General features: G+C 49.6%; 1 protein-coding gene across 1 annotated transcript; it reads right to left on the bottom strand.

Annotated features, from left to right (window-relative positions):
- Positions 1 to 3,313: 3,313 nt before the first annotated feature.
- LOC144104065 (uncharacterized) lies at positions 3,314 to 9,671 on the bottom strand. Its single transcript, XM_077636891.1, has 5 exons — positions 9,650 to 9,671; positions 7,863 to 7,995; positions 4,821 to 5,145; positions 3,503 to 3,904; positions 3,314 to 3,370 (listed from the first exon to the last, which is right to left on the bottom strand). Exons 1-5 carry the CDS (start codon positions 9,669 to 9,671, stop codon positions 3,314 to 3,316), a joined length of 939 nt encoding a protein of 312 aa, XP_077493017.1.
- Positions 9,672 to 19,431: the final 9,760 nt, after the last annotated feature.

Genomic DNA, 19,431 nt, shown 5'->3' with positions numbered 1-19,431 from the left:
TACGGCCGTCACGTAGTCGGACGAAACCTCTGGCAACGACAAGGCCCCGCTCCAGCACAGTAGAATATGGCCGTCCGCCAGGCCCTCGTAGTCGTGAAATAGGTCGTTCCGCACGGGCACCAAGATACCGCGGCGGCACCGTGACGACATTCTCGACTATGCGCAGAGCGTTGCTGCAGGGATCTCGGGAGCCAGCGCTAGCCACGGCTGCTTGGTCGAGAAGGTGACTCGTGCGTCCTTAATGTCAATCACAGCACCGTTCGCCCGCAGGAAGTCGATCCCCAGAATCAAGTCTGGAACACTCGGAGAGCATGACAAATTCACCAACGCATGTTAAAACAACGCCGTGCACTTGCCAACAGGGAAAATTAGGTGCCCACCAGCGGTGCGCATGTGGGTCCCCGTCCACGGTGTCAGAACTTTTTTAAGGTCTCCAGCAAAGCCACAGATCATAAAAAAAACAATCAGCACCGGTATCGAGCAGCGCGGTAATTTCGGTGCCAGCAATTGTCACCCGCAAATCGGATGCAGTGTATCGAGTATTGTTGCTGCCGCTCTCTGTCCAAATATGTCGGCTCGTTGGTTTCGTGATGCAGCATCTTGACACGTCTCGACGTCAACGGCCTTGCCTGCAGAGGTCTGTGGTGTTAGTTTTCCAGACGCAAAGGGGGCGAGCGACGGCCAGCAGAGCTACTCTGGCAGCCGGGGCTAGAAGCGTGATAGCGGAGAGGCGAAGGCGAACTGGACTCACGCCTTCCAGAGTAAACACGGTTCTGGCGAGCCCAGAGATGCTCCGCAATCTCATGCAGTCGTTCACCGTTCTGAGAAGTGCGTCGGGACGGAAACCGCGAAAACCCACTTGGCGCTACGGACAGGCTCGTTAGAGATGACCGGGCTCCCCATATTCGTAGCACAGAGGCCCACGGTCAGGTGTACGCCAAAAATCCGACTTCCGAGGACGTGGCTCAGCTGTAGCAAGTGCAGCCGCATAATATGGGGCGGTACTACTGACGGGAGACGTTCGGGTTATACCGTAGCCCGGTGCGGTTGCGTGTCATGTGCCGATGCTGCTCATAGACATCGTCGGAATAGCGGGACCGTAGTTCGCCGTGCGACGTACAACGAATGCGTACGTGGGTCTGGCAATGAACTGGGGCGGCGCTTCTGAAACAGGGGGTGCCTGCGCAACCTGATTTCGTCCCTGACGTCTTCTGTCAGCGCTGCAAGCGACGCAGGGCAACCTGGGGCGGATGGAACCGTTAGAGGTCTTTGCGAACAACTGACCGAATCAGTCCGCGCAAGGTGTCTGCACTGCCGTTGAGGCACGAGGAAAAGGTTTCGGGCACAATGCTGTGGATGTCTCGATTGTATTGGCGGGCCGGTTGCTGGAGCGTCGTCTCCATGGTGGTCGCCTCGGTGAGAAATTGCGCAACAGTGCGGGGTGGGCTGCGTACGAGGCCTACGAAGAGCTCCTGCCTAACCCCTCGCACGAGATGGAGAAGCTTCTTCTCTATCGTCATGTTGGGGTCGGCACGCTTGAATAGACGGGCCATGTCCTCGATGTACATGCGCACACTTTCGTTCGAGCGCTGGTTTCGGCAGTGCAGCGCAGCTTCAGCCTTCTCCCGGCGGATGGCGTTGGGTAATGTCGGCAGGTGATTCCGGCAAAACGTCTCCCAGGTGAAAAGTGTAGTCTCGAAATTTTCAGACCACGTCCGGGCAGACTCTTCCAGAGCAAAATATACATTATGGATCTTGCGCTCGTCGCTCCAGCCATTGTAGTAGGCTACCCGCTCGAAGGTCTCCAGCCAATCCTCAGTGTCTTCGAACACGGCACCGTGAAGAGATGGCGGTATTCGCGGTGGGTTGCAAAGAATCGGGGCCAGGAGCCGGGTGTCAGTGGCCATGGCAGTTGGATTCAACGGGCTAGGCTGGGTCGGCACCAGGAACCTAGTGTCAGTGGCCATATCAGTTAGACTCGGTGGCCGAGGCTGCGTCGTTCTTGTGGGCGCGGGAAGGGGCCCTAATTCGGGCTACTCTTCAATGATACGGCAGCTGGGTCGCTAGTGGACAGGTGTGAGGTCCGTAGTGATGCTGTGTGGAGTGCGGTGGTTGGGAAGCGCACCCAGCACAGCTCCGCCAAATGTTACGAGTAATTCGTAGGAGAATTTCCGGAATAGAGATGTAAAACTGCGGCGGTCCCTAAGTGGTCCGAGCGTTTGAGCGAGAGAGAACCATATATCTATCTCAGATGCTCTCGATATTAGTAAGACAACATGCCACAAAACTTTGCGTGAGACCTTGGGGAAACGAAAGCTGAATGCCAGACTTGTGCCGCACTTTCTCACACAGGACCAGAAAGACACGCGGGCATCACTGAGCGCTGATTTGCGGTCCGAGGCAGAGAAGGATGCTGCATTCGTCGACAGCATCATTGTTGAAGAGGAAGCATGGTATTTTCGATAAGATTCTCAACCAAAGAAGCAACGCGGCAAATGGCGGTCCACAAGGACTCCGTCATTGAGAAAGGGTCGGTGACAGAAGACCAAAACAGACTACCCTGATAGTTTTCTTTATGCCAGAGGAGTCATACACCACGAGTTTTTCGCACAATGGAAGGCGGTGAATCAGGAGTTTTATATTTGCGTGTTCCAAAACGTGCGTGACGCACTGCGACGCCGCCGCCCTCACTTATGGGCATCTGGACATTGGAGCGTTCTCCACGATAACGCAAGGCCGCAAACTGCACTCAGCGTGCCAGAAGTTCTCGCCAAGCGCAGCGATACTGTACTTTTCCATCCGCCATCCTCGCCTGACATCTCCCCGTGCGATCTTTTCCGATTTCATCGTCTGAAGAGGGCCCTAAATGGTCGCTGGGCAGGGAGCGTGGAGGCCATTCAAGACGCCACGACAAAGGAGCTGATAGCCCTGCCAAAAGAAGCGTTTTCCAACTGTTTCCAAGACCTCAAGAAGCGTTGAAAGCTTTGTATAGACTTCAAGGGAGACTATTTCGAAATGGTGCTGCACAAATGATTTCAGTGTTACACGCATTTTGTTTATATATATATATATATATATATATATATATATATATATATATATATATATATATATTACTGAGCAGCGTAGTTAGTAGAACCAAAAATGAACGTTTATTCACAGGTTTAGCGCATATTTATAAGTACCCTAGTGGCAGGAAGATAGGAAGGAGCACTTGTTACTCGAGATAGTCCGAAGCTCTGAAGGATCGTTAAATAAGGCGATAAAAGGTGCGCGCTTCGAAAACACATGAAATTGCAACATTCCTTCCTCCTCAGAAATGAAAACGTTGCACTGGCTTGTGTTCTCTCGTTGAGCGTCTCAGAGTTTGGAGAAAAAACAGCGCACCTTTAGACACGGACAATGGCAGATATAACGACACAGTGTCTAAAGGTGCGCTGTTTTCTTTCCAAATATGAGCTGCCAACTAGCCCGTTTGACCATCCTTGCAAGTCTAAGTTTGTTGGGCGACACCTGTATTCAACGGGGCCACCGGAATATCTGGTGCCGGAAGATCTGGGGAACCGGTGCCATTTGGGGTGCGCCGAGCTGAAATGCCTTCATCCGGGCTCACTGTTTCTGGATGCTGTAGTTGTGTTGCTTGGTCTGGCGCACTGCAATGTGTGGTGGCTGTAGTTACTGCCGGGTTATCCCTTGGTGCTTCTGGTCGCGGGCGGACCTGGCACACGTGCCGCTGGACGACTCCGTCCGATGTTTCCACGGTCACCATTCGCGCTCCAGACGTCGTCTCCACATGGGAAGGCGTCCAGATACTCCCCGCACCGTAATTGCGGGCATACACCTCACTTAGAAGCAGTGGCAGCATGTCATATTTGTTCTCCTTTGGTCCCGGAAGTGCTGGAGGCTTGCATGTGTCCACGCGTGAGCGCTTTTGATAGCCCAAAAGCAGCTCTTCTGGGGATTTACCAGATTTTCGTGGAGTCCTCCGGTAGTTAAAAAGCAACTGTACTAGGTTCTCTTACAGGTTTCCTTCTCTCATTTTTTGAAGGCCATCTTTTGCAGTTCGCACTGCCCTTTCTGCCGCACAATTAGACTGGAGATGGTAGGGAGCACATCGAAGGCGCACAATGTTGTTGTTTGCCGAGAACGACGCGAAGTTTTGACTGGTAAACTGGGTTCTGTTGTCAGAAACGATCGTGCGGGGTATTCCAAACCTGCTGAAAATGACACGGAGACAGTTAATGGTACTCTGTACTGACGCATGGGACAAATGTATTGCTTCGAGCAATTTGGTATGCGCGTCGACTACTAAGAGTATCATTTTTCCGCAGATCGGACCCGCGTAGTCAACGTGAATACGGAACCACCTTTCGGCTGTTTCAGGCCAGTTAACGGAGGGGGCCGTGGCTGCCATCGGCAGATTTTGCACCCAGTTCTTGCACTGAGCAGACAACTCTTCAATATTTCTGTCAAGACCTGGCCCCCAGAAAAAAGAACGCGCGACAGATTTCATTGCCGGTGAACTCTTCTGTGTTTCATGTAGAAGAGGCAGCACTCGTTCCCTAGCTTCGGTTGGTATTATGACCCTATTACTCTAGTACACCAGTTCATGTGCTATGAATAGTTCGAGCTTACGGTCAAAAAACGGCAGTACGGCCCGGGTCATTCCGTTTGCGTTTTTGGGCCACCCATGTATTATGTATTGTTTGACCTCAACCAGGAGGGTCAAAAGGCATTAATGTCTTCAGCTCACGCGTTGTCACGGCGCCATAATTCAGCTGGTTCAGCGACAGCACATATTCGGGCGGCTCACAGTTGACGTCAGCTTCAGGAAATCGCTGCGGAAGTCGGCTCAGGGCGTCAGCGTTCAGCATCTGTCGTCCTGGTGCGTACTGTAGCCGGTACGGGTAGGCTCCCAGGTGGTGCGCCCAACGTTGTATCCGAGCGGCGGCCACTGGGGGCGTCTGCTTGTCTGATCTCAGCAGGCTCAGCAATGGCTGATAATCAGTCAGCAGGGTAAATTCCCGACCTAGATGGTAGTCACGGAATTTCGTGACGCCGAATACCAGTGCCAGTGCCTCTCGCTCGAGCTGTGAATATTTGCGTTCCGCCTGAGTTATTGTTCGCGAGCGGAACCCGATGGGCCTGTGATCGTTACCAGTCGTGTGAAACAAGACAGCTCCCACACCGTACGGAGGCGCGTAACATTCAAGTTTAAGTTCCTTCGAAGGGTGGAAATGAACGAGAACCGTGGCTGTTTTAAGGTTTTACTTGGCGCGTTCAAATGCGAGCTCTTGAGGCTGGTTCCATACCTAGCATGCATTCTTTTCAAGCAGTTGATGCAATGGAGCAAGGGTTGTTGACATGTTCGGCAGAAACCTCGCGTAAAAAGTAACCATGCCCAAAAACGAACGTAGCTCGAATGCATTACATAGGTTGGGTGCCTGCATGATAGCGTCAGGGTTTTTCTCATTCAGATGAAGCCCATCGCGATCGATGTGCTGCCCTAGATAAGTTACTGCTGGGCTGCGCAGTTAGCACTTATCGAACCTTAGCTTTACACCACGCTCTCGGAAGCGCTCTAAGAAGTTTTTCAGCGTCTCACCGCTGTCACTCGCTCTTTCGGAAAGGAGCACATCGTCCAGATAAGCCTGTGCTCCTGGAAGACCAGCCAAAACCTCATCCATTTATTTTTCTTTGGAATATAGCAGGCGCAGCGGCTATCCCGAAAAGAAACCTGTTGTAGAAAAATAGCCCTTTTGGCGTATTAATGACGCAAACTTTCTTAGCGTCATAATTTAGCGCCACTTGACTGTATGCACCCCGTAAATCGAGAGTGCGTAAATATTCCTCATCGTGTAGTCGGGCAAAATTATCCTCAGTGATTGGCAAAGGGTATTGCTCAGTTGCACACGCTGGATTTACTGTGGCCTTGAAATCGCCGCAGATCCTTACTGCGCCGTCTTAAGCACTGTGACTATGGGCGTTGCCCATTCAGAGTGTGCCGCCAGCGACAGTACGCCCAGAGCAACTAAACGGTCTCGTTCAAGGGACTGATGCGGGTCCCATTTGAACCTAACATATTGGACTTATTTTTGGAAATGTGGCTGAGTGTTTGAAGGTTTCTTCACTTCCGCCACCGGTTGGCCCGGTATTGCACTGCCTCCGGGATCGGCCTGGGTCATTACACGGCGCGTCTTTTCTATCCTGTTTTTCTATCCCATCTTTGAATTCTCCTACTATCTGCATGTAGTAGCGATTGTGGCTCGGCTTGAGCCAGTTGGCAAGCCTGTGCACTCTCCTTTTCTTTCTTCCTGGAAACAACAGACAGACAGACTCAATCGCGTAGCGCGTATGGAATAGATCTGGCCTTACAGAACTTGTGTACGGCGCTTTCCTTCATCTGCATGCCGGCTAAAGGACGCTTGATTAGTTCCAGTTCCTCGGAGAATACGTCGTGGTAGTAATGGAAGATGCTGTTCACGCTGGATTCGCTTGCTTCTTTTCTTGACGCTGAGTCCTCGACATAACGAACCACCGGAACACCTGCGCTCTTCAGATGTTTGATTAAATCGCGACCGCAGAGGATAGGTCCCGCACAGTCCAACACGGTCAGCGCACACTTTACTGTCGTCCCTTTATGACAAACCTGGAGCTCAAGCTCCCCAAATACCTGAAGGCGTCCTGTGTAGGAGCCTAATTTCAGACTGGACAGTTTCAGTTTCGGCCATTGCCCGCGATGCTTATCGAACAGTTGACGCGGAATGACACAAACGGGAGACCCGGTATGGGCTTCCATGCTCAGCTGCACACCGCCCCAAGCAAATGTTCGGCGGATCGGCGGTTCCAGACAGCTTTTTCGTTGTGATACCAAAGTCCAAATGTGGGCGGCTTCATGTTCCTGGTCTGCTGAGGTTTCCGTCCCCAAGAGGGCGTTATTTTGCGCCGTCCTCGTAAAGGGCGTCACCCTACAGAGGAAAACAGCGGGGCTGATTGATCTAAGGCGTAGGGGTTTAAGGACAGTGAAGGGAAAGTAGGTTTTAAGCGGGTAGAAGTGACCAAGCGAAGGTTATCTGATTGGTGGCTAAAATCGAGAGAAGAGTAAAATTTCATAAGTGATGGCTAGGTGGCTTGAGCCACCGCCCGAATTAAAGGGTTGAGCCGTATCCATCCATCCTCGCCATGCCTTGTTCTCGAGCCCTGCGACTTCTACATTTCCTTACGAGGTGACCCCGTCGTCCACAGCGGTAACAACGAGCGTTAGACCGGGAGCAACATATGTCATTACGTTTCGTACTGCCGCACCTTGAGCATTGTTGATGTGCGGCAGCCCTCGTTTCGTCCAGCAGAGTTTCCTTCTGATGCGCCTGTACTTTTAATACAGGTGGTTGTTGCCGGTACGATCATGCGTTTTACGCCACTATCCGCAGCCTCGGCTGCAAGGGCCATTGTCTCAGCGTCTTGTAGCGTTAATTCCTGCTTTGCCAGTAGCTTCTTCTGCAGGGCACCTGACCGTATACCACACACAATGTGGTCTGGTAGCATGTGATCCAAAGCACTGCCAAAATTGCAATTTTCAGCCATGCGGCGAGTTCCTACCAGGAATTCATTAATCGGCTCGCCCTCCTCCTGACAGCGACTTAAGAACTATAAGCTTTCAGTGATTTCGTGTCTCCTAGGACTATAATGCTCACTCAAAACTTCGACTTCTTCATACGTCAACGCATTTGGTTTGCGCGGAACCACCTTTCCTGCCAGCACCTGCATCGTATGCGTATTTAACGCGGCAATCAGCAATGCTTTTTTTAGTCGAATCTTCAATTGGATTAGCTTCGAGGTATGCTTCTACCTTAATAAGGTACGGCTGCCACTTATCTTTGTCGTCTTTGAAGTCCGGAATGTGCCGAGCCATGACGGCCTTGGTTTCTCGGTTCTGCGTGGGGTCCTGTTCTGTGCCGACTTTCACTGCATTGGCGATGTCCACCCTCGTCGCCACTGTAGCGTAGCCGTGGAGTCCTCACATTAATGCCAGACCAGGGAAGCAGCAGTGTAGTCAGTAGAACCAAAAATGAACTGTTATTACACAGGTGTAGGGCGTATTTATAAGTAGCCTAGTGGCAGGAAGATAGGAAGGAGCACGTTAGTCGTGATGGTCCGAAGCTCTGAAGGATCGCCAGATAATGTGATAAAAGGTGCGCGCACTTCGAAAACACACATGAAGTTGCAACAGAAACCAAGGAGCATAGTTTATTTTTATTTTAGTTTTGTGGTGTGGACCAATGTATTTTATTAGTAAATATTTTACTAATAATTCGGAGGTCGTCGGCACGGTTCCTATCGGCGGCATGTGGTTGTTTTTTTCTTTTGCTTATCTAATCAGTACCTACCTTTCCGCGAACAAATATTCACCAATAATCTCCATTGATCAACGCCACAAACTAAAAAAACATGGTTGAGGTTTATCTCCTCTATACTAGTGACAAGTGCAAAGCAAAAGCTTCGTTTGACTGGTTTTACTTGGTCAGGTGGTCCCTATCCCTTTCCATATACTTTGCATGGCCAGCAATTTCTTTGGGATCGTCAGACTCTGCCTGGCGCCGCCGGTACACAGTCGCAACCGATGGCTGGGTATATATGGCTAAATATTAAAATGATTCATGAATGCGAAATCAAATGAAGAGCGTTAGATAAGTTGTTTTCTCCAAAGCTTTCGACAAATTCGGATACCACCTTTGGTACCATGCGTATCCTTCTGCGACCACCGGTTAGCCCGCCACGATTCTCTGAAGGTCGTCCCTAATTACGGTTCTGAGGACTAAAGGTCGTCGGCACGAATCCCTCGCACAAGCCAGTGTTGAATTCGACTAACAACTTTGTGCGCGGAATTGCGCAGTTCGTTTGACATCGCTCCAAACCCTCTGCGCCGAAAGGATGGCCCACCATTTTACCACAAATGGTGACTTCAAGTGGCACCAGTCTCGGCACAGACTCGCATTCATACAGTACATATACAGCGAAACGCCAGGCACCTGCTGAAAATAGGAGATTCGAAAGATAAGAGAGCAGCGTAGCAGCGTTTGTGGCTAACGTTGGTTGTGGATCAGCCTGAGCCAATGGGCAGGCCCCTGCACTTTCCTTTTCATTTTTCTCGCCAGCAATAGCAGAGAGAGAAACAACGTTATTGAGCCCAGCTCGACGTCTTCTTAGACGCTGTCCATGGAAGTGGTTCGCTCTTCACGGGACCCATATGCTTCTCTAGCCGCCTGGGCCCTGCAGATCACGACGAGCTGGTCTTGCAGGGCAGGGCTGGTTAGCAATGTCTCCCATAAGCTAGATTATGGAGGATGAGGGATGAGTTGAGGTAGTCGGGCAGGCAAAAGGTGGGTGGATTGCCTTCACAAAATCGCATACTCCAATGACGTGTTGGAGCACGCCCACTAACTGAGTCTTGCAAAAATAGCATTCCTTCTCGTACCGTTCCGGGTGCATCTTGCTTTGAAGGTAGGGTGCAGGAAAGATCCTGCCTGTATCTGCCTCTAGATCGCTTGCTTTTTTCTGCTAAGCGATTTTTGAGGATCGCGGTAACGTGGCCTCTCCATCTTGTAATGGTTCGTTATGTCCCTATAACTAAATAGGGACTGTGGCTCACCTTGCTCTACCCGCTGTTCCATCTCTCCGGCGAACTGGTGGGCAAATTCGTTGCCCTCCAGCCCAGAGTGAGCCGGTGTCCATATCAACTCAACTTTCTTTTCAGGTACGTCGCGTTTACTCTTGAGAACATCTAGTGCCGCAAGAGACACCCAACCCTTTCTGTAGCTGTTATACGCCTTTTGCGAGTCAGTGACAATGCTTCCCACTTTGGGCGGCGCGAGTGCTAGCGCTATCGTTGCCTCTTCTGCCACCTCCGGAAAAAACAACTCGATAGAGGCGCAGGGTACGAGCACATCTCGCATCGTAACTGACAGCGTGACTTTCGATGAAAACTTAGGTAACGAAGCATCTGTGAAGAGAGTGACCCACTTTCCTCTTATATTTGATCTAAAGTCTCCGTCAAGGCCGCAATACGAGGCGAGTCGAACCGCCTTCTTGGCGGTGAAATACATAAGCACTCGTGTACTGTGTAAGTAATTTTGCAGGTTAAATAACCAGAAGTAGTCTAAGCTAACCTAGATTCGTCCATTGTTGCATCGCAAACAGCCGACATGCAGAACCACAGTTTATCCAAACTAATCTGAAGCTCTCCGCTGCATCATGACACAAAGCCGTCATGCAGCATCGGGGCAATAAACTCCATTTTCCCCTCGTCTTAATTTTCTTTTTAACTCACAGGAGGCGACTTCAATGGCAAGATTCCTCCAGACGCTGCGCATATCTATACTGCTACTGTTTTGCAGAGCGGAAAAGGTGCTCGGGAATCTCAGAGAAGCAAATAGGGCAGACCTTCAGGAATAAAAACATGAAGGAAACAAAGGAGTAATTCCGTACGTTAGCGCCACTTCGCGGCTTTTGAAAACAAAGGGGCTAAGGAGCCATATTTAGGTCACAATTTCCCGCTCGACAGGGCCTTGCCAATGAATGTGTATACCAGTGAGGGTTACCATCACGCAATCTTTCTGGAAAGCTGCACCATTACAGGTTTTTATAATTTCTTTGAGATTTATGCTGTTTAGTTATCCTGTGGCATGTCAGGTGTCTGCAAAGAGCGGGCAGTAAAACTAGTTTAAAAGATCAGTGACATAGCAAAAGAAAAAGATTAATGGTCATCTTGGCTTCCAAAAGAAAGAGACGATTAATGGTCGTCTTGGCTTCCACTCAGAAGCTGCAGAGAGCTGTTGACTGGAAAGTTTTCAGCATCGTTGGAGACTGAACATATGGGCACCCCTATGTCTCCTTTCCAACTGTTTTCTATTGGCCGACGAGCATTCCCACCTTGCTACAACGGTGTGCAATGTGTGAAGCATCTCTGGAGAGGAGTTTTGGTGGTTTCACTGGCTTTCTTTCAACACATAACATAATTGCTCCCACTATTCTGCAGGTGACAAGATATAAACTAGGCCGGTGCGTTCGCTTGCGCCTGCTCCTTCACCTTGTTCTGTCGGGCTTTCTATGTTCATGTACAAATAAAGTCGACTTCTATTTCTGCCGTGTCAAAAATCGCAATTGAAGTTTGTACAGTGTGAACGAAGTGATGGAGTGAAAGATTGCTGCCATAATGAGTGCGTTACCTGCATAAATAAAAGCAGTGCACAACAGTTATGTATTCTTCGTGCAATAAAACTTTTTATAGTTACGTAGACGTTCGCCCTGAGTGGTTCTTGTTTTTTACAGCGCCTATACAATGAAGCAAGAGGCAAAGATTCGCGATGAAAATTAAGCATTTGCTACATCCGCTTCCAGTGGCTTCAAGCTGGCTCATGGCTTGCTGGATTCGATTGACATTCAATATCGAGCAGGCCATGAGCCAGCTGCAGGAGAGTGTGTAAAGGCTGCTTAATATTCCCCGCGAAGCTCTCAAGTTTACAAGAGTAAGAAGGAGAGGCATCCAAGACAAAGCCGCATTAATACAGCTTGCCATCGGTTACCGAGGCAATGTCGGTGGATGGTTGGACAGAGGTCTGAAAGCGATTGGTTCTTACTTGGGCCGGCATTCGCACTTGATATCGGGCCACGTACCAAACAATTCAAATTCCGTCTCGGCTGTGCATAGGCTATTTTCTCCGCTCTCCGTCGGGGAGCAAAACACCTGTGGCTGCAGAGCACTTCCAAACGCGACGTGACCGCGGCATCCGAAGATGCAGTTTCTACTGCCCACGTTTGAAGCTGGTACCGAAAAGTTGCTGTGCCCTCTTCGTCGCTTTCGTGATCAGCTTCACAATCAGAAAAGTGTACAACAATTATATCTTACAGCTACTAATCTACGGGGCAGAAACATTGAGGCTCACGAAAAGGGTTACCCTCAGTTTAGGGACAACGCAGCGAGCCATGGAAAGAAAAAAAATGATAGGTGTAACATTAAGAGACTGGAAGAAGGCAGAGTGGGTGAGGGAACAAACGCGGGTTAATGACATCCTAGTCGAAATCAAGAGGAACAAATGGGCTTGGCCGGGACATGTAATGCGAGGCAAGATAACAGCTGTTCCTTACGGGTAACGGAGTGGATTCCAAGAGAAAGTAAGCGTAGCAGGGGGCGGCAGAAGGTTAGGTGAGCGGATGAGATTAAGAAGTTTGCAGGAAAAGTGTGGATGCAGCTGGGAAAGGATGGGGAAAGATATGGGAGAGGCATTTGATCTGCAGTGGGTTTAGTCAGTCTGATGATGATGACGATGATCAACCTGAGGACAAATGACCTGATGATGCCATTAAGCGTTTAAATCTCGAAAAACCGATTAGGTCCCTAGTTCAGCGTCTTCACTTCTGGGGCCAGGGCTCGGCACGTCCTCAGTGTCGGGCACAAAACGTTCGGTCCCACACACATCACGCTGTAACTAGTTGTACTGCTTTGACATTGGATGAGCACCAGCTTTGGCACACGAAGGAAGCTGCAGGCTAACGTCAACGCGTCTTTTCCTTCTGCGGCAAAATTTCTGCCCATGACTTTCGGCTGACCTTGTGCAAATCTACAAAGGCATCACTCATATTTCTGGAATCATCCATCGTGCCCCCCACTCACAAACAATAGGTTCCGGATCCCCTGGAAGGCTCCACATATAACCTTCCCTTCATTGTCCAGACAAACGGTAATCGGTTGTAGTCACATTCTGGGGCCTTGTCTACGGCTTCGTCTTTTGCATTAATGTTTGACTTCCTTTTGCTTTTCATTTGAGGAAAGAAGACGTAAAGTGTATGTGAGAAAAAGGTTATTTACTCAGTACAGACCGCTACATCTCGCTACTTCGTTGACGCATCTTGCTCTACCTCTTTAATCGGTCGACCTTGACCTGACTTCACTCCTTGCTGCGGTAGTACAACTCCCGTAAGCTTCTACGGTCTCGGCTTTGACGCATCTTGCGCTAGAGCTTTACGTGGCCGACCTCGGCCCCGCTTCACTCCTCCTTGCAGCGGCGCACACTCCGTTGTGTTCCGCGGTCGTACCGTTGGCGACGTTCCGTCTGCCATTAAGCGTGGCCGTCCTCGACCCCGCTTGAAACCTTCTTTGCCCTCCGTCGGCCCAGCTGCTTGCATGTGTGGCGCCTGAGCCTGGTGACGTCCGCGGCACCAGCCCCGCACCGTGGGCAGTGCAGCGGGTACCGGCGGGAGTGTATGACCTCCTCGTGCCTTCTTGCATGGGCGCGTTCCCTGAATCTCTTGCCACACTGGCCGCACTCGTAGGGCTTCTCACCAGTGTGGATCATCATGTGTACCTTGAGATTGCCCGGCTGCGAGAACCTCTTCTGGCACAAACTGCACACGGAGTTTCGCTTGTTAACGTGGGTACGCTCGTGCCTGATGATATCAGCCCTGCGTACATGAAGGGTAACGATAAGCAGAATTACCACACTACGAAAATCTGCTCCGGATGCCTGCGTTAGTAGACACCTTTAGCATATCACGTACCATGTTACCGTAAGCGGTTCCGTACCGTAGTACCGGGAGCCCGCGGCGCCAATGCACATCGCATATCCCACTAACGGTGCCAGATGGCACCAGCTACCCGGCAGCTGCGCGTGCGCATGCATCACCGGGACCAATCAGCGCGCGCTCATCAGCTCATCCGGTACTTCGGCAAAGGTAACCCGGTACAAGGTAGGTTAAAGGTGTCTAGTTATGTCTGGACATCTCTTTCAAGGTTACGATTTCGCCAATGAGGTTCGCACCTTCCACCTATATCACTGCCGCAGGTGTCAGGCGCATTTTTTCCTGTTTCTGATGCAGCTCTTCCACATGACTTAATGTCTCTCACTTACTCTCTTTCCGCTCCTGTTGGCGTTGTCTTCCTATGTCCTCGCTAAGCGAACCTTGGTATACCTGTACTTCAGCTGTAATGTGAGCGACTCAGCAGTAATGCTAATCAGGCTTATTGAGCAGTGTCTGAGGCACCACAGCTCAGTTCAGCTCTGCAAGTACTGAAATACACACGCGCGCAATGTCTAACTTAATTCTATAGCGTCCAATAAAGGTCAGCGCTCATGATGAGCTGAGCACAAGGCAACCAGATTTGGCGGGCGGCTCGTACACTTGCGTCAGTCCTCGAGAGAGGCCGACACCAAAAGGACCAGCCGGGTCATTTCGTACACGGGAGATTCGCTCAATTCTGACACCGCAGCAGCGGCTTCAGACTAACAATTTATATGCACGGGAGACAGCAAACAACGGCCACGGTTATAATGAACACTCGCTTATTACAAATGGCGTTGGCGATACCGCAAAAATGTGTATAAGAGTAATGGCACCGCGTCTCAGATATAACGAACAGCGGCGGCCATGCAACTCGCTTAGGGCGAACAAGGAGGCTCCGTGAACTCGACCCCACTGTAAAAAAACTCGCGCTTCCCGTGACCGCGGATGGCCAAGAGCGCCGGCCAGCCCCAGTGGCATCGCTCTGAAGGGAACTTCGAGACCCCCAAAAAAGCAACAAAAGGCAGCATTAAAACTATGAAAACTCGCCGGCGAAGCGCGAGCCGACGGGTTAAGGCATACAACGCCCATCACTGCGTAAGGGTGTGCCGGCTGGGCAAAGCCTCTAAAGTGCAAGCGTGATTAGAGCGGGGTCGGCGATCAACCAATGGTAGCGATTAGAGAAGTTTGAATAGCAGTCACGTGGGATGCCTGGCTTGCCCAGCCGATCACGTGGCTAGCGTCACCAGCCCAATCTGCTCTCCACGCTCTGCGCCGCCACCGTGAGTAGACAACGCCCAGACAGGCTGTGCAGTTGATACGTTCTGCGCGTATTTGCGCTAGCTTCACAGCCGCATGGACCCAGCCATGGGAGACTACGGTGACGCACGTGACGTTGGTAACAACGTGTTGTTACTGCGCAGCTGTCCGGCACGGGTGACTCCGTTAACGCCGACATCACTGTGCCACGAACTGAGGAAGAAATATGGGCAAAGTACGAGCACTCCCAGACTTCCAAGAACATTATGAAGGCCACGACAAGGAGGCGTAACTGTTGCCACCTTCCTTGAAGGCTTCAGCCTTAATTAGTTATGTCGCATCACTAAACCAGATTGTTGGCGGCAAGGTTCTCGGCGGGGAGCACATGACCACCGTGGACAGCTGAGAATACACTTTGGTAGCGCTTGCTTTCCAGTATCAGACGCACATAACTCACAAACTAACTTTTTAAAAATATGTGTATTGTTTTTCTGATTTGATAATTTGGGTCTAATATTAGAAGTTCACTCACTACGAACTTCGGATAGAGCGAACGCAATCAGGGCGACCGTCAGGATTGTTTGTACAGTAATTGTTAGCATACTGGAAAAAAGCGGGCAGTGTTTCTTGATGGAAAATGAACACAAAACGCGCACAACAAGCGCGAACGGGCACTTTCGAGTGTGCTACTGCTGCTAGTCATGCTGATGACGGCGTTATGCTGTGTCCGAAAATCGTGGCATTCAAGCATTCATTCTATATTTGTAGGGCGACTTGACGATTTGTGCTTCTTTAAAATATTTACGGCTTGAAAAGGTGGCTCGTCATCAGAAAGGACATCTCTCCAGTTAACTAGCCACGATGGCGTAAAGCAAGGAATGGTGCTATAAAACGGTTTAAGGCCTACTTGCGAGTGCTTGTGAAGGTGCAGTGCGTGCATTGGTGGATTCCCTTCTTGCTACGCCAATGTGTCTGCCGGGTATGCATTTCCATCTTGTACTGCGTAGTGAAGAGTTCGCCACACATCCCACAGGCGAGAAACAGGCTGTGCAAAGGAACGATACTGACGTTTCCTGAAAAAGAGCCGAGCAGTGGGAGGAGCGAATGAGCACATGTAGAGTGAAGAACTGAATTCAGTGTTTCTTAATGTGTACCGTGGCAGAGAGCAAAAGGCAAGCAGCAGTAAAATTTCACACCAGTCCCTTAGTATCAATTAGGTGCATGGCAGCTTCCTTAAGATAGTAATAGAATAGTAGATAGTATTTAAATATTTGGCTATTCGCGATGCAAAGGTAGCGCAACGGTACTAACCTGCACAAATCAGTGAATAGGTAATGTAAACATTAAATAGAGAAAGACAGTGCCTTTTCTGGAAGCGCTATCGACCAGCTTCGCACCGGTACACACGCATCAAATGAGGAGTTCTCTCACAATGCTGAGGTCCCTTTCATGCACTAAGGATATATACCTAAAAAGCAAGCACCCATTCTCTTTTATCCACAGTTTGATCTTCATGCTTATTAGGCAATGTGTCATTGCTCCTTCAACTGTCGCCTAGATGTCCTCGAAAAGAAAGGTCCGCCGTTCCGGCGGACATTCAAAGTGTTCATAATCAGGCATAATCGAATTAGCGTAGACTTCAAGAGAGAACGGACGAAGCTAGTGAAGAGGAAGTTCATTAACGAGTTAGGAGTAAGAGGGAAACTAGAGGAATTCAGGATATCGCTGCGGAACAGATAATCACCTTTAACTGATGAAGACAATCTTAATGTACATACAATGAACGATAATCTGACAGCTGTCATTACGGAGTGCGCACTGGAAGTAGGTGGTAGGACAGTTTGAGAGAATAAGAAATCTGATTAAGAAACGGCAAAGCATGCTGGCGCCTTAGCCTACCGGCAGAATAGAACTAGCAGAGCTATCGAAGTTAAAAAATGAGCGCTAGGGGGGGGGGGGGGGGGGAGGGGTAGCCGACATATGGAAGATTAATACGGAGAGAATCGAGCATGCTCTAAAGAACGGAGGCAGCCTAAACGCGGTGAAGAGGAAACTGCGCATGGTTAAAAACCAGATGTATACGTTAAGAGACAAGGAGGGCAATGACCTTAGCAACATAGATAAGATAGTTAAAGTAGCCGAAGAGTTCTGTACAAATATATACAGTAGTCAATGTAATCACAACATTAATGAGAGAGTCAGTAGCCCGCAACAATGAGTCATCCCGTCAATAACGAAAGAGAAAGTAAAGAAAGCCTTAGGAATATATGCAAAGGGGAAAAGAAACTGATGAGGATCACGTCACTGCAGATCTGTTGAAAGATGAAAGGGAGATTGTGCTAGAAAACCAACCACCCTGTATACGCAACGCCTTATGACCTCGAGCATACCAGAATCTTGGAACAACGCAAATATCACCTTAATTCTTAAAAAAGCAAACGCCAAGGACTTGAAAAATTACAGGCCGATCAGTTTACTCTCCGCTGCCTACAAGGTATTGACTAAGGTACTTACTTCAATTAACCAAATGATGAGGCAGCCTTCCGGAGATGATACTCCTCAAAATATAATATTCCCACTACTAATGAGGTGATAGAAAAATGCGCAAGAAATAACCAACGAATATATATAGCCTTCATTGATTACGAGAAATCGTGTTTCTCGGTGTAAATCTCAGCATTCATACAGGCATTGCGGAATCAGGGTGTAGAACGGCCTTATATATATAAAAAAACTGGAAGCTATATATAGCATCTGCACAGATACCATAGTCCTCCACAAAGTCAGAGAGAAAATTCCAATAATCAGGGGCGTCAGGCAAGGAGACATAATCTTCCAATGCTATTTGCCGCCTGTTTGCAAGAGGTCTTGCGAGGCATGAAGTGGGAGCAGTTAGGGATAAGACTTCATGGAGAATACCTAAACAATCTGCGATTCGCTGATGATATTGCCTTGCTGACTCACCCAGGAGGTGAGCTGCGAATCATGATCAATGAGTTAGACAGGCAGAGCGGAACGTTGGGTCTAAAAATTAACATCCAGAAAAACAAAGTCCTGTTCAATAGTCAAATACGGGACAGCAGTTCACAAGTGGCAGCAAGGGGCTGGAAGTGGTAAAGGAACTTAGAACAGCCAGTGACAGCTGATCCGCATCATGAGAGGGAAATAACTAGAAGGATAAGGATGGGGTGGAGCGCAAATGGCAGGTTCTTTCACATCATGAACGACAGTTTACCAATATCCCTCAAGAGAATAGTATTCTACAGTTTCATCTTCCCGGTACTCCCCTACGGGGCAGAAACGGGGAGGCTAACGAAAAATGTTTAACTTAATTTAGGGACAATGCAGCGAGCCATGGAAGGATAATTGGTAGGTGTAACGTTAAGAGACCGCAAGCGGGCAGAGTGGGTGAGGGAACAAACGCGCGTTAATGATATCGTAGTCGAAATCAAGAGGAAGAAAAGGGCTTGGGCAGGGCATGTAATGCAAAGCCAATATAACCGCTGGTAATTAAGGGTAACGGAGTGGATTCCAAGAGAAGGCAAGCCTAGCAGGGGGCTGCCGAAGGTTAGGTGGGCGGATGAGATTAAGAAGTTTGCAGGCATAAGGTGAGCGCAGCCGGTGAAGGATAGGGTTAATTGGAGAGACATGGGAGAGGACTTTGCCCTGGAGTGGGTGTAGTCTGGCTGATGATGATGATGATGAATCAGGCATGTTCGCAGCTTGCATACGCTATCAACCGTTTATTATCTAAAAGCTAAGGAGTGCAGGACAAGCTTCTTCTCACCTTCGTTCAACGCCCCTCGTCCTGTAGTGTTCCCGAGCAAACTCTTGGTGAACGACGTTGAATATCCAACGAGCAGTTCTTCTCCGGGGTCCACCTTCCTTAGTGTGCGGTAGTAGATGTCGCCGTTCACGAGTGAGGCCTCGAGGTTTTGTGTGCGCTTGCTGGGCGAGTAGTTCACGTCGTTCATCCAGTGATTGCGCAGTTCCGGACGGCCGTCTACCACGAAGAACTCCCCACATCGGCGCACCTGCGGAACGCAGCGGTTAAACAGTACAATTTTTAAGGAATCGTACTAACGTGAAACAACAGGCGCAAGAAAACCTGGCGGAAATTTTAAATGTCCGGTAACAGGCCAGTATTCCGTGTTCTATTCTTATACCTCTATCACTTGGGCATTTCGAAGGCCTTCGAACCGACCAGTCTATCCACTGTAAGGCCACTGAGCGCAGCTACATGGGTGGTTTATGTGGCCATCGAGACACCGTTAGCGTACCGTGTACCCTGTTACCGTTACCGAAGTACCAGAAGCATACCCACCCCTTGCGAGCACGCATGATTGGCCCGGATGCTACAGACACGCGCGCAGCCTGCCGGGTATCTGGCGCCATCTGGCACCGCCAGAGTGATTTTGGAAATATGAAACTAAAAATATACAACTTATTTTGATGATGATGATTTTAAATTTTAATGGCGCAAGGGCTTCAGATGCCAAAGAGCACCATGGAACAAAGTATTTTGGTCTACTGACAACTTATTTGGCGAAAAAAAGACACGACAGCCCGGGCTACCAAACACTGCGGTCCGTGTAGTGTCATTGCCAGCGATATAAA

The sequence above is a fragment of the Amblyomma americanum genome, chromosome 1 (genome assembly GCF_052857255.1).
Source record: "Amblyomma americanum isolate KBUSLIRL-KWMA chromosome 1, ASM5285725v1, whole genome shotgun sequence".
NCBI classification, from domain to species: domain Eukaryota; kingdom Metazoa; phylum Arthropoda; class Arachnida; order Ixodida; family Ixodidae; genus Amblyomma; species Amblyomma americanum.
This window is presented reverse-complemented; position numbering and strand designations above follow the sequence as displayed.